This window comes from Pimephales promelas, chromosome 25, assembly GCF_988280905.1.
Source record: "Pimephales promelas chromosome 25, fPimPro1.hap1.1, whole genome shotgun sequence".
NCBI classification, from domain to species: domain Eukaryota; kingdom Metazoa; phylum Chordata; class Actinopteri; order Cypriniformes; family Leuciscidae; genus Pimephales; species Pimephales promelas.
The window spans coordinates 17,958,817-17,973,082 of NC_142793.1; the positions used below are offsets into that span (position 1 = coordinate 17,958,817).

A 14,266-nucleotide genomic window follows, 5' to 3' on the forward strand; every position below is an offset into this window, starting at 1 on the left:
CGTCAACCCAGATCCGGCCCACGGCACAGATGTGGGCTGGATCTGGGCCGACACTATGCTACACCCTATGATTCAATTACTTGTAGGCCACTTCTGTCTCTTGCATCGTTGTGGAGGTTAAGTGCAATGTTGCGGTTTGTGGAAGGAACTGAAGCAACGTTGTAAAGCCAAAATTCCTCCACATATGATGCGAGAGACTGATAGTGTCATACAGAAAACGATCCTTTCAACTTAACACATCTTGAATTAAATAAATGCAATTTTGCATATTACATTTAAATTTGAATGTAGCTATCCATTTGCTTCCATAGAGTAGAACTAGAGATACTGCCTCTCTGGCTGTGACCTTGTATTTGAGGTAGTAATGGAAAGGCAAACCTGCTGCTGTAGTTCCCACAATATTGTTCAAAGTTAATGCTGGAGTGAGAGGAATGCAGCTGTTTTTCCTGAATGTTACTTATAGCAACATAAGCTAGTAAATGTAATCAATAGGCCTCGGCTGGTATTGCCTGAAATCAGAATCTCCCCGATTCTTGTTAAAAACAAGACCAAATCAACAAGTCATGTGTCCTTTGGGGCAAATATGCAAAAGTATTGGTGTAGTCCTTTCTTATATAATAATAAATTAATAGAGAGCAGTTGCATTTATACCCAAAACTTTATCTGATAAGGTCTTATACAGGTCAAGATAACCAATCCTGGTAATCATTTACATCTTTAGTTTTCTTATCTGCACCACCTCATAATAATTCATATCCTGTCAGGAGAGGCACATCTAAATGTTAAATAATCTATCTATCATCTGATTTGATATTATACAAAAGACAAAAATATTTTATTTTAAACAATAACATTTTATTTATAATCATTTCAAATTAATATCTAAATTAAATAATCGCATAAATATTTAAAAATGAAGCTATGAAATCCACGTGACGTCACGCACAGCATAACAGTGAAAATACAGTAGACTATTTTAGTATTCATTTAGCGACCTATGCGCGATTATTTCGATTTGTACTGTAACTTTGACATGTCATGCTTGGCTCTTATTGGTGGTTCTCATGGACATCCCTGCTTCTATTGGTTGAACAGCGCACATTGACAATGAGCGGAAGTCTCAGAGAGGGGCAGCGGGTAGACTGTCCCGTTAAACAAAAGTGATCCTTCAGGGAAAGTTGCCGGTGGGAATAGAGTCAACGCTGTTTATCAAATCTAAACAAGCTCGACAAGAATGGAGATCGAGAAAGAAGTTAAAAAGGTACGCTTATTAAACTGGTCATTGTTCAAAGGGTTAGTTGCTGAAACATTCGGCAACGCCCAAGTTAAAGGTAAAGCCACTGCCATTGTTATACATGGCGAAACATTTGGTATAACCTATTGGGTATAACGACTGTTGCTTACGAGCTAATGGTTAAAAAGCTTGGTTACATTTATTAAGAAATGGGAAGTGGTCAATAATAGGAAGTAAAACATAGGAGGAGGATCCTTGTCCCTCTTTATTTGATAGGAAAAAATGAATTGGAGTTGATGGAGCCAATATATTTATTTTTTTCCATATTGGAAACAAACTGGAAGATGTGTTATGAGTATGAAATGTTATATGTCATTCTGCAGATACATTAACTTTTCTTAACGTTCTTCGCACATTGCAGTTATTCAACCACAAGCCAAGTTGCAATATGTTGTGACATGCAAGGTACAGGAAAGAAAGAAGTGTCTTTTTGCAAGATGAGGAAAATGTAAAGTTCCACTTTTTGACAGTTTAAAGTTATAGTTCAACCCAAAATTATAATACTACTGTTATTTACTCACCCACATGTTGTTCTAAAGCTGTACATCCTTTCTTTCTTTCTTGAAACACAAAAGATACTTTGAAAAATGTTTTTCAAAGACAGTGAATGATGACTGTAGATGCTGAAATTGAATCTAAATCATTTGTTCAATTCAGAATGGCCCAGTTGAGTTCAACTTGCTTATTCAATGATCCAGTCAACACAATTGCTTTATTACTTTAATGATACTTTTATGGCACCTTTGCATGTATTTTGAAGCTTGAAAGTTCATTTTTTTTCACATGTGAAAGTGTCCAACAGTCTTCAGAGAATTGTATTTTTTGCGTGAAACATGTATATAACATTTCCACATTTTTACGCCACTAAGTGTACTAAGAGTTTACATTTGTAATTTTTAAAGCATCTTTAAGATGCAATATTTTTCGCCTGCCAAATCTTTGCGAGAACTGCAAAATTGCCATGTGTTTAAAAGCAATAATTGAGCCTTGCACTAGTGTTGCTACAGGATAAATAACAGTAGTTACAGGTTTATGCCACCGTGGGCCTCATAGTTTTGCTGTTCAACAGTAACTCCTCAGATCTGGAGGGATCTCTTCGTATTTAGGGAAAAAAAAATCCCTCCAGGCATTCTCCATCTTGATAAATACTTGACCTTATAAGGCAGTCTTCCAGCTCAGGAGGTTTACTGTTGAGAAATGCTGAGACAGGAATGAACTTTATAATCTAAATATTAAAATTATACCAAGTGAATAGTCTGGTGTCAGACTCTTTTCTTTCCTTTAATTATGTAAATTATGTCCTGCTTCAAACTGAAGTTTTTTTGTAAAGTCTTTTATTTTGTCCTAAATAGTAAGCACTCTAATGTATATAAGGAGAAAAAATACTTTTTATGACATCACTGGTAATTTGTTTTTAAAACAAAATAAGAGTTTCATACCAAATTTGTGAAAAGTGCCAGATGGTTCATTAAAATGCCATAAACTAGATGATTTGATCAACACGTGTTGATTTCTCCAATGTGTCTTTATGCATTGTTTTGGCAGATAACCCTGGGCCATGAGATAGGAGCCGGAGCTGCCTGTCTGAAATGCAAGGACAAGTGTGAAGGCTTTGATCTTCACTTCTGGCGGTTTGTACTTCCTTCCTTCCTATGAATTTGTGTAGTGATGTTATTCATGCATGTGTTTTTTTTTACTGTGAGATCTGTGTAATCATGTTTGGGACTTTGGGCTATAATTTCTTCTCTGTTTTTATCCATCATCTTCTTGAAAAACACGGCAACATGCAGAACCAGATCTATCTGACAAATATTGCAAGAAAAGTGTCATGCTGAGAGAGCTCTGGCCATTAGCTGCACTCCACCAGTTTTTCTGAAGCGAGAGTCAGAGGTGCCAAATGCCCGTGCCAAAGCTCTATCGCTACAGCATGCCATTCCCGAGCACCCTCGTGGGGTTTCAGGAATTCTTTGAATGAAATACGTCAACGTGGAGGTCATTGGATGCAGAGTCAGAGACTTCATCTTATTGTTTGTTTCTATGCAGTAGAGATGGGAGACTAGCCATCCAGTGGCTGAACAGAATTAGTGACATCTGAGTGAGAGTAAAGTGACTCAGACAGGCGTAGGCCCACTTCCTGTTCCTCGTCTTTTCATTTGTAAAACGCTTTGGGTAAAAAACATCTGTGCTTTGGATCACTGACATGCTGAGACATTTCTTTTGGGTGAAGATAAAACCTCTTTGGATTTGTGGCTACGATTTATATTGTAGCATTTCCAAAGACCATCATTCTCTCTGCTTGGCTCTTTTTGTTATGTTAAACAGCTCCAAGTGTCCTTAAAAGGGGCCATGTTCTACTTTTGTAGTATTTTATTTTCTTCCTTTATAATGTCAGGGTGTCTTGCACCAAAAAGTCATAATTTAGTTTCCCTAATTATCCTCTCGCTGACCCTGCGTTCACAATAGCTAGGTTTCCTTACAAAGTTGTGAATGTAACTTATGTGAGACACCTCACATGATTATCCTTCAATAATATCCTTATTGGATAAAAAATATATCCGCCTCAATTGAGCGCATACATTTTTATGCAATATGCTGAAATTCACGTAAGAAATTGGTGGATGGAAAACAAAGCATAGCTAATTACAGTGGTTTGAAGCAACAAAGTGACCAGAATGCATTCATTTTCCATTCAAATTGTCAAGAAAGAGTTGACCGGTCTCATTGAATGTTGACAGGTCTCATTGAATGCAACACAATATGGGTTATTTATTTAATTTTGCGGTAAAAAATTAAAATCATGACGAAAGGGTTTCAGTATGTAACCCGTGTTGTTCTTTTTCCAAGTAATCACTGAATACTCTGTGCATGCCGTAACTCGACGTGCACAGCAATCCAAACTAGTGTTATCAGACTCTTAACTTAACAAAACAGACATAACTCAGGGAGACAGCTCATCCTACTGTAATAATACACTACTCTCATTCTCTATCAATCATTGTTTTGTTTTTTCCCAGTATGCAGTCCCTTCAGGATTCTTCAGTAAATAAAGAGGGTTCTAAAGATCAGCATTTATTTGCTTTTATATTCTTTTACTGTCATATTTAATCAATTTAATACATCCTTGAATAAAAGTATTCATTTAATTCCAAAAAGAAAAACCGAACTGACCGCAAACCTTTGAATTGTAGTGCTTGGTTTAAAGGGATACTCCACTTTTTTTTGGAAATAGGCTCATTTTACCACTCCCCCAGAGTTAAACAATTGGGTTTTACCGTTTTCAAATCCATTCAGCTGATTTTCTGGTATTTAGAAGAATATCAGTAACCAGACAGTTTCTGGTCTCATTGACTTCCATAGTATATTTTTTTCTTACTATGGCAGTCAATGAGACCAGAAACTCAACTGTTTAACTGTGGGGGAGTGGTAAAATGAGCCTATTTCCAAAAAAAAGTGGAGTATCACTTTAAGTGTTCACCCCAAAATAAAAATTCTGTCATTCTCTGTATCAGAAAGATTTGCCGAAACTGCAAATGCGGCGTTGAGGACCATGACGTGCAGCTCGAGACGGAGGAGAATAAGAAGGTGGGAAGGCTTTTTGAGGACACCAAGTACACAGGTCTCATAGCCAAGCTGAAGAGAGATGGCATCCCGTCTTATAAAGGCAACCAAGTCACATTCAGTATCCCGGCAGCCTCTATCAGCACTGCTACTCCTGTTCCTGCTTCCACTTTTGTCCCCGGCTCCAGCCAGACCTACATCCCCAACGCTCAGTCCGCTCATGCCCCACCTGGTGCTGCCACTGCGGTCCCAGGAGCGTCGATTCACTCCCCTACAGCCCCAGCAACAGGCCATACTGCCTCATCAGGAACAGGCCATACTGCTGCTTCAGGAATAGGCCATAGTGATGCATCAGGAACAGGCCATACTGCTGCTTCAGGAATAGGCCGTACTGCTGCTTCAGGAATAGGCCATACTGCTGCTTCAGGAATAGGCCATACTGCTGCTTCCGGGACAGGCCATATTGATACATCAGGAACAGGCCGTACTGCTGCTTTAGGGACAGGCCATAGTGCTTCCATCCCATCTAAAGGCCGTGGTGCTGCCACTTCTGCTGTCCCAATACCCACCGCAGTGCCTGCCAAGACCGATGTGGTTAAGTCCGTTACTTATGAATGGGCTCCACCTGGGATCAACCAAGGCTTGGTAATTCTCTTAATCTTAAAATCATATGCTATGATTTACTATACATTACATTATATTTCAATTAAGTTTATATCTAATATTATATATAATTTTTATTTATTCAAACTTGTGTGAGCTTGAGGGTCAGTTTGTAGTTGTACTATGATACCAATAGAGATCCAATAGAGGTCACTGTTCACTTCTTCTTTTGTAGACCGCCCTCTTGAAAGTTTGGAAAACGTTTGTGCTCTCCCAATATTTTGATTGTCTTAATATATAAAATGCTGAATACTAGAAGTAGTATTTTTTTATATAATTTAGCTGATACTTAAAAATGAGGAAAAAACAGAAATTTAAAATATTAGCATATACCTACTTTTTTACTTTAAAAAAAATAAAAACATTATTCTTCAGAAAAGAATATAAAAATGTATGTTCTTCTGGTTTTAATTAAAAACATTCTTTGAGTAATAAAAATCTTTCATTAATAAAAATCAAGCTGGCCCTTTTGTCTGTAGGACTGTGTATATATATTATATATATATATATATATATATATATATATATTAGGGCTGTCAAACGATTAATCGCGATTAATCGCATCCAAAATAAAAGTTTGTGTTTACATAATATTTGTGGGTGCACTGTGTATAATTATTTATATATATATATATATATAAATACACACGCATGCATGTATATGTAAGAAAAATATTATGTATAAAATATTTAGATTTATATATAATATAAATTATATATAAATCTATATACATGAAAATATTTCTTAAATATATACAAGCATGTGTGTGTATTTATATATATAAAATAATTATACACAGTGCACACATTTATTATGTAAACACAAACTTTTATTTTGGATGTGATTAATCGCAATTAATCGCTTGACAGCCCTACTATATATATATATATATATATATATGAAAGGAATGGTTCACCAAGACTGAAAGTCCTGCCACTCCTTTGTCATTTATTTTTGCATACCCTGTTTCAATCAAAAATCCATGACATTAGAGAAGTCAAATAAGAGTGGCAAATCCCATTTCATTTTGACCAAAAAACTTAACTTTTGTCCTCTCAGGCTCTGCTCTACATGGAACTTCTGCCTCCAGAGCGGCGACCCATCGCTGGTTCGGCGGGAGCAGATTACCGTAAGAAGCAGATGGCCAAGCAGCTTCCCGACCACGACCAAGACCCTGAGCGCTGCCACGAACTCTCACCCAGCGAGGTCAAGCAAATGCAGCAGTATGTCCGAAAGTACAAGGATGAGGCTTTGGGCATAGGCGACATCACCTTGCCCGAAGAGATGGGGCTGCAGGCCGAGGAGAAGGGCCCTCAAGGTGTCGGGGCTGGAGGGAAGCCTGGTGCTGGAACAACAGGGACACCAGGACTTAAAGGTGATGCTGTTGGTACAATGGGAAAAGTTGGCACCCCAGGGGCTGATGGAACTTCATTCAGTGGACCTGCTGGTAACTACGTAAGTAATAACGGTAGTAAACGACACCTATTGTGAATGTTGCTTGTCATGAATACTTTTCTCTATTGCATACAAATAGCATCGGTAACCTTTTTATTATCATTATCCCTTTACATCTAAATGAATCTCAATCTCAATTATTTCCAGTTGAATGTCAACATCTATTAATGAAAAATCACCTTTGGAGTATTTATTTCCACCACATGTGCGCCACAGGAGTCGCATCATTCTTCAGTGCTTATCTCCAGATTCACTTGATTAATATAAGAGCGGTAATATACTGCCAAGCCTGTGTTAGTCAGGCAGCTGGAATGAACGTTATGTTCTTCCAGAGATCTTCATAAATTACCACACTTAGTCCCTGTGGTTATGTTCGAGCTCGGGTGGATTTTTTCCTAAATCTATTGTAAGCGTCTGAAATCTCATGATGGAAACGCATGTATGCCATCAGCCTAATGTTGTTGGCCTTTTTAAAGGGATGGTACACCTAAAAATGAACATTGTGTGTCTCAACCTAATGTTGTTCCAAACCTCTATGTTGTTATTGTTGCCCTGGAACACATAAGAAGAATGTGAGATATGAAGTCATAAATGTGCATTGTAATATATAAAGTCATTAATATGGGGAATAGTCCTAATTATGTAAAATAATCACATTGTGAGTCATTTTAAAATATATAAAGGCATAAAACAAGAAAATGTAAGTGAAATAAAGTTATAAATATGTGAAATAGTTATTATTGCATGCAATAATTGCATTTTGATAGTCATAAATATGAGAAATTGATTAACGGAAAAAGTAGAATTATAGTCATAAATGTGTGAAGTTAAGTTATGATTATGAGATTAAGTCCTATTGTGAGAAATAAAGTTAAGTATATGTAATATAATTAAAACTTTATTTCTCATAAAGTTGTAAATACAAGATGTAAATTTATAATAATGAGAAATAGTTATATTATGATTTAAAGATCAATACATGTAATTATGTAAGCAATAGTTGCATTTTTTTGTGAGATATAGAGTAATTATATGATATAGTCACATTTTGTCAAATAAAATAATGTAAATCTTGGGTCAATTCCTTTAGTCTTGGTAGTTTTCATGTTAATTCCAATATTCATGTTTCACCTGGGATGATGAATTTTTAAAGTGAACCATCTCTGGTGTTTTTTTGTTTTTTTTTATTAATACCAACCTCCATTCACTTTGTGCCCCCCAAACCCCCTTTTATTCTTCATTGATGTTTATGCCAAGCTAAACTCATCACCGAATCTCTGCCCACAGTCATGTCACCGGTGCCAGCTGCCCATGAAGAAGGGTGAGCCGGCGGTTTACGCCGAGCGGGCGGGCTATGATAAACTCTGGCACCCTGCATGCTTTGTGTGCTGTAACTGCAGCGAGCTACTGGTGGACATGATCTATTTTTGGAAGAAGGATAAACTGTACTGTGGCCGCCATTATGGAGATAGCGAAAAGCCTCGGTGTGCAGGTTGTGATGAGGTGAGTGGAGGCAAAGTAATTCACATGGTCAATGTCACAAATTTGCTTACATTTGTTTAGCAACCTGGAAATAGTTCAGAATCTTCAATAATGACTGTTTTAAATGTTTCAATACCTTAACTTTGATCATTTCCAGCTCAAATAAAAGGTCAATGGGCTAATGGTGTAGCAATCGGCTCAATGAATGTACATTGTCCTAAATGCCAAGTTCAAGGGTCCATTAAGAAAGATTGGTACAGTAAAAAAAGCTAGAAATTTGGATTTTGTTAGTGCAGTAAGTCTACTATAACAGCCTTTTGTTTACTTTAATGCATCCTCTGTAAAAGCTGAGAAATAGCGCCGCAAAATGGGCTGATGGTGCAATAGGTGGCTCAGTGTGCTTATACAACAACTTCAATGGTTTGTTATAAAAATTGGTACAGTAAAGCATAAAAAAATTGGATTACCGGTAGTAAAAAGTCATTCTGTCCACTTTAACGTATCCTCTGTGCCACCTTAGAAACTGCACCACAAATCGGGCTGATTGTGCAATAGGTGGCACAATATATAGTTCATGAAAAAAGATTGGTACAGTAAGTGCTGATGATTTTCAATGTCATCTCAGATGTTTAGACCCCACCATATGTTTCATTTTAAAATCTGAACAATTTTAAAATCTTTAACGCACAATTGTGTGTGTGTGTGGTCTCCAGCTCATCTTCAGTAATGAGTACACTCAGGCCGAGGGCCACGATTGGCACCTGAAGCACTTCTGCTGTTTTCACTGTGACTGTGTGCTGGCTGGAGAGACCTACGTCATGGAGAAAGACAAGCCTGTTTGCAAACCCTGCTACATGAAGAACCACGCTGTGGTAAAGAGAAGAAATTCCTTGCTTTCTCTCTCCCCCACTGTTTCTCTGCTCTATATGATTTTGAGGGTCTTTCTTTCTATTGGATTTCTTTGTATCTTCCTCAGAATAGAATGTATACATGAACTATGACTTTTGCCTCAATAAACTCTGAATTACTAAATATAAGTATAAGTACTAAATATAAGTACTAAAAATTATAGTAAATTACAAGTACTAAAAATAAAAATCCAATAACCTAGTAATTAGATAGATAGATAGATAGATAGATAGATAGATAGATAGATAGATAGATAGATAGATAGATAGATAGATAGATAGATAGATAGATAGATAGATAGATAGATAGATAGATAAACATTTAGCTTTACAACCACTGTACAAGTATCATTCATGTCATGCTGAATTCCTGCTAAGCCTGGGCTATTAAAACTAACAGGCTCGGCATGTGTTTGCCAGCCATATTGGTTCAGGAGCAGGTGAAGGAGATTAAGGAAGTGCCAGTGACATGATAACCGGAGGAAAGGGAGGGTGGATACGCTTATAATGGAGTTGTGTGATATCGGACACTATTCTCTTTCAACGCCTGCATGTCCAGTGACACACAGCTCTTATGACTCATCTGTTAGACATCAGCTTAGTTTTTATATTTTATCATCTGTATATTATAATTAAAATAATATGTATAATAATTATTTACATGTACAATTATTATTTTTAATTATATATTATATTGGTTTAATAATGACTTAAGCTTGCTTCCAAATAAGTTTGATTACAGGTGCAATCACACTGGTGCATTCTGGGATGCCTTGCTGAAGGGCAATATCAAATATACATAAAATAATAAAATAATTGTTATATTAACTCTTAAAATATGAATGAATGTTTAATGTAATTTAATAATTATACATTGAATATTATTTAGAATAAATATTCATATGCTTAAAAATTAATAAATAAATCATAATAATACAAAATATTAATATGCAAAATATACATATTTAATGTTTATTTAATATTTCCACTAGCTTGATTGTGTGCCTGTAACATATGTAAACAAAGACCTTTCTCACAAGTGTTATTTCAAACAAATACATTTACTATGATGTACTATAATGTAATTTTTCCATGTCCCAATGTGTTCACAGTGTTGTGCGGCCTGTCAGAACCCCATCGAGCCTGAAGCTCAGCGCGTGGCGTATGGAGAGCACCATTGGCACGCTGAGCCCCAGTGTTTCCAGTGCTCCTGCTGCTCCAAGTGCCTTATGGGCCAGCGCTTCATGGCCCTGCAGGGAATGCTGCTTTGCTCCGTAGAGTGCAAGAAAAAGATCATGGCCTCATGAAGGAACACCTAGGAATTCTACATTTGGGAAAGTGCTCAGAGCACTGCTAACCAGTTTCTCCCTAATGCATTACTCATAAATATATACTCCCACTATTTTAGAAATGAATGTAGTTGTATGACCAATCTTCATTTTCATGTCATTTGAGATATAATAAGCAATATGGTGGATCAGCAGCTGATGAAACCAACTTAATAAGTGTTGTCAATGTCTTAATTATTAATAAGTTAGTATTAATAAACAGAAGCAATGATGGCTTTTGTTCTTCGGCTACTGAATTATCCAGTTTTTAGGTCTAAAATTGCACTTTATTTTTTCATAGCTTTCATTTATCATTTATGTAACCCAATAAATGTTTTGCAGTAAAATGACTGGATTATTTCTGCATCTTTCCACTTCTACTATGTATCGTTATTGTGACGTACAAGTTCGGGATCTCAAGGGACAGGCGTCACGTTCGTGTTAACGTCTTGACCGTTTCACACCATTGAAAATTCCAATCTAGGCCGGCACTTTTGGGGAAAAGTTAGTCCTCTGTGTTTTTTCTTACACTTAAATGTGGAAACCGGGCACAATACAAGGAAGCCCGGTTCCATTGTGTCTAATGGTGGCGAGCTTAAGACTATGCTGTCATTTCCTCCCAACGTAATTGTCCACGGTTGCACGAGGGGCTACTGTTTCACCTCCTCTCACCTCACGCCACACTAGGGTGGAGTTTTCCAGCAGGGAATTCTTTCCTTCAGTGTCACCCCTCGTGCAGGAATTTATTTACATGGTGCTTTCCCTGCCAAACATGAAGTGCACTTACTTGCACGCTTGCCTCCTTAGCACTTGTTTTCCCCATGAGCAGTAACTGTGCAAGAGATATGATCTGTTGATTTGTTGCTCCCTGAGGTGATGAAACCCAGATGCAAAGTGTTGAGCGTCACTTCTGTTCAGCAAAATTACAGCACAGACCCCACACATGAAGAGTCAAGACAGGCCAGGGTGATGATCCAAATTCCTGAAGGATCCTACTGTGACAGCAGAAATGTGAGAGACAGGATCCTGGAATTGCAGTCATTTGTCACAAAACTGTTGAGCTTGTTTTTTTTTTTTTTTACAGACACTTGAGAAATGACAATAGACCTATAGCAAAATATGGTTGTTAGATTAGGCCTCTCTTTCTGCCTATATACTGTATATTCTGGCTAACTGCAGTGATGTCTTTTCAGGTTTAAGTGTTTGTATAGCAAGACCCCCTCCTCATTGTGGTCATGTTTATCTGGCCTTTAGCTGAGAAAATATTCCTTGATAAGTACATGGAAACAAAACCGGTCCATTGTGTAGTTCAGTATTGGAAAAATAATATGGTGTTAGCACATTATGAAAGTACACATGGATGATAGTGCAATCAGATGATAGTTGGCTTGTTCCTGGAGGGCCACAACCCTGCAGAGTTTAGCTTCAATCATAATTAAGCACACCTGATCAGCTAATCAAGTCCTTCAGGCTCATTTGAAAACTGCAAGTGTGTGTGTGTTGGAGCAGGGTTGGAACTAAACTCTCACAGTATTAGTAGACTGTTAGGTTATGGTAAGTAGAATAAATTTATGTATAGTCAGTAAATGTCTGTTGGGGAACACCAAATAGTGTCAGACTCAGCACACAGTAAGGCGACAACTTAACTATGTTTTTTTTACTGGTAGTTGACATATAGTTGCAAAGTTACTTACAGTTAGCAGTAGCCGTTCTAATTGGGACTATCAAAATGAAATGTTATTGGATAGATAGACAGACAAATGTTCATTCGGACACCCGTTTCCTCTTGGTCCATTAGCTTTAGCAGCAATTGTTAAGATGATCCTGGAGAGGGCGCTCTTCCACATTCTATATGTTGTTGCACAGCATCAGCCTTTATTTAGGTCATAGCGATGCGCAGTGCTACTTTGTCCCAACGATTGTGTCACTCAACATGATTTTTTTTTTTTTTTTTTTTTTTTACATGCTTGTTGGTCCCCGAACAACATTTTTGTTAACCAGGATTAGAATCTGGCCTGAAGGGCTGGTTTGAGGCTTGAACAACATCCAATAATAATTTCTCTTATTGTGAAGTGTGTGGATTAAGGTTATAACAAGAATATTGTCAAAGAAATGTAGTGTAACCATTACTTGGCAAGTTATGCGACTTTTTGTTGTTCTTTGTTAAGTAAAGATCCAACGTCATGAGATGCTCCAGGTAAACTGTGATAGGAATGTTAATAGGCTACAGAAAGAGAGAGGAGGCCGAGTCAGACTCAGATCTCAAGTAAAATGTCAGCTGTCTCTTTGACTGATAAGCCTCCTCAACAACATTCCTCCTAAAAAAAGATAAAACGAGGGAGAGTTTGACACATAACAGTGACAAAACAGAAGGAACTAGTGTGCTGCCTGCCAGAATTGGCCTGATGCTTTTCTAGTCACCTCAGTCATGTTTATTCAGCCATAAAACTTTAAGGACACCCCTCTTCACATTTCTCTTTAACGGCTTTCCAAATTCTTTTTGAGCTGTTTTTGCATATGTCTGCTGATATGAAGCAGACAACAACAGGGTTTCCAGGTGTACTCACCGCCTCTATCATCTGGGCATGCTCATACCAACTCTGGGCAGGCAAATAAAGCAAATCCCTGGCACAGCCAAAATGGTCTTTAAATCATATCTGCGGTTGGCTTTGGGTACTTTCGGCACTCTTTTGTGCTTTTGTTGATCTCGTACACTCCTCCTTTTCCTGGCTTTTTCATTGTGTCAAGTCAAATTCGATATTAAGTGAACTCTCCACACCCACCTTTGGTTTATTAGACCATTGTTTGATGTACTTACTCATTCTATCTATTTCTCTCCAGTGTGTTTCTCTTTTTCTCTAGGGCAAAAATGGAGAAGCCCCACCCAGCTGAAGAGTAATAGCTCTCCCCAAACATAGTTGAGGAGGCATACTCCACCAAGACCATTTAAGACATTAGTGAAACTTATTATTCACTGGGAGTGTTTTTCTTTGGCATCATTGGTATTTATTTTGGGTAGCACAAAAATGTTTTAAGCACAGTGAATTGGGATGAAATAACTCTCTTTTGTACATTTTAGAGATTTGGGACATTTGGTTTAGCATTTCACATCAATCAGTAGAGTAGAGAACATTAGAAAAGTTTGTCAAGTAATACATTAATATGCAAAACACCCAGTTTTAGGACGGATGGTTTATAATCACTCTATATTTTACAATGTACAAGTCAAGACACATCTGGATACGTATGCAACAGTTCAAATATGAAGAAATTGATGAATGGATGGATAGACAGACAGACTGACCTATTCTTGGAGGGACATAGATATTTGCACAGATATTGTGAATGCAGGTTAAGTGGGCCATATCAGCTTTAGTGAATAAGAATAAAATTATTAAAAATATGTTCGTTTACTTGTAATGTGTTTAAATATTGCTGGCCCACTTTGGCTGAATGATAAAGTGGGCCAGTGGGATTCAGTTAAAGTGGGCGACCTTTAACCTTCAGTAATTACACTCAAATTCATTAAATAAATTGACATACACTGGTTATTTTATAGTTGACATGTTTTAGAAAA

At 37.3% G+C, this 14,266-nt stretch overlaps 1 protein-coding gene across 1 annotated transcript; it reads left to right on the forward strand.

Annotated features, from left to right (window-relative positions):
• Nucleotides 1–981: 981 nt before the first annotated feature.
• tes (testis derived transcript (3 LIM domains)) lies at nt 982–11,039 on the forward strand. Its single transcript, XM_039646961.2, has 7 exons — nt 982–1,261; nt 2,840–2,925; nt 4,804–5,497; nt 6,576–6,971; nt 8,259–8,474; nt 9,167–9,325; nt 10,474–11,039. Exons 1-7 carry the CDS (start codon nt 1,235–1,237, stop codon nt 10,666–10,668), a joined length of 1,773 nt encoding a protein of 590 aa, XP_039502895.2. The 5' UTR covers nt 982–1,234; the 3' UTR covers nt 10,669–11,039.
• Nucleotides 11,040–14,266: the final 3,227 nt, after the last annotated feature.

Coding starts and splice junctions, on each gene's coding strand:
- tes (XM_039646961.2), top strand. CDS start 1,235: ATGGAGATCGAGAAAGAAGTTAAAAAG. Junction 2,926..4,803: donor TTTGATCTTCACTTCTGGCG/GTTTGTACTTCC, acceptor TCTCTGTATCAG/AAAGATTTGCCGAAACTGCA. Junction 9,326..10,473: donor ACATGAAGAACCACGCTGTG/GTAAAGAGAAGA, acceptor ATGTGTTCACAG/TGTTGTGCGGCCTGTCAGAA.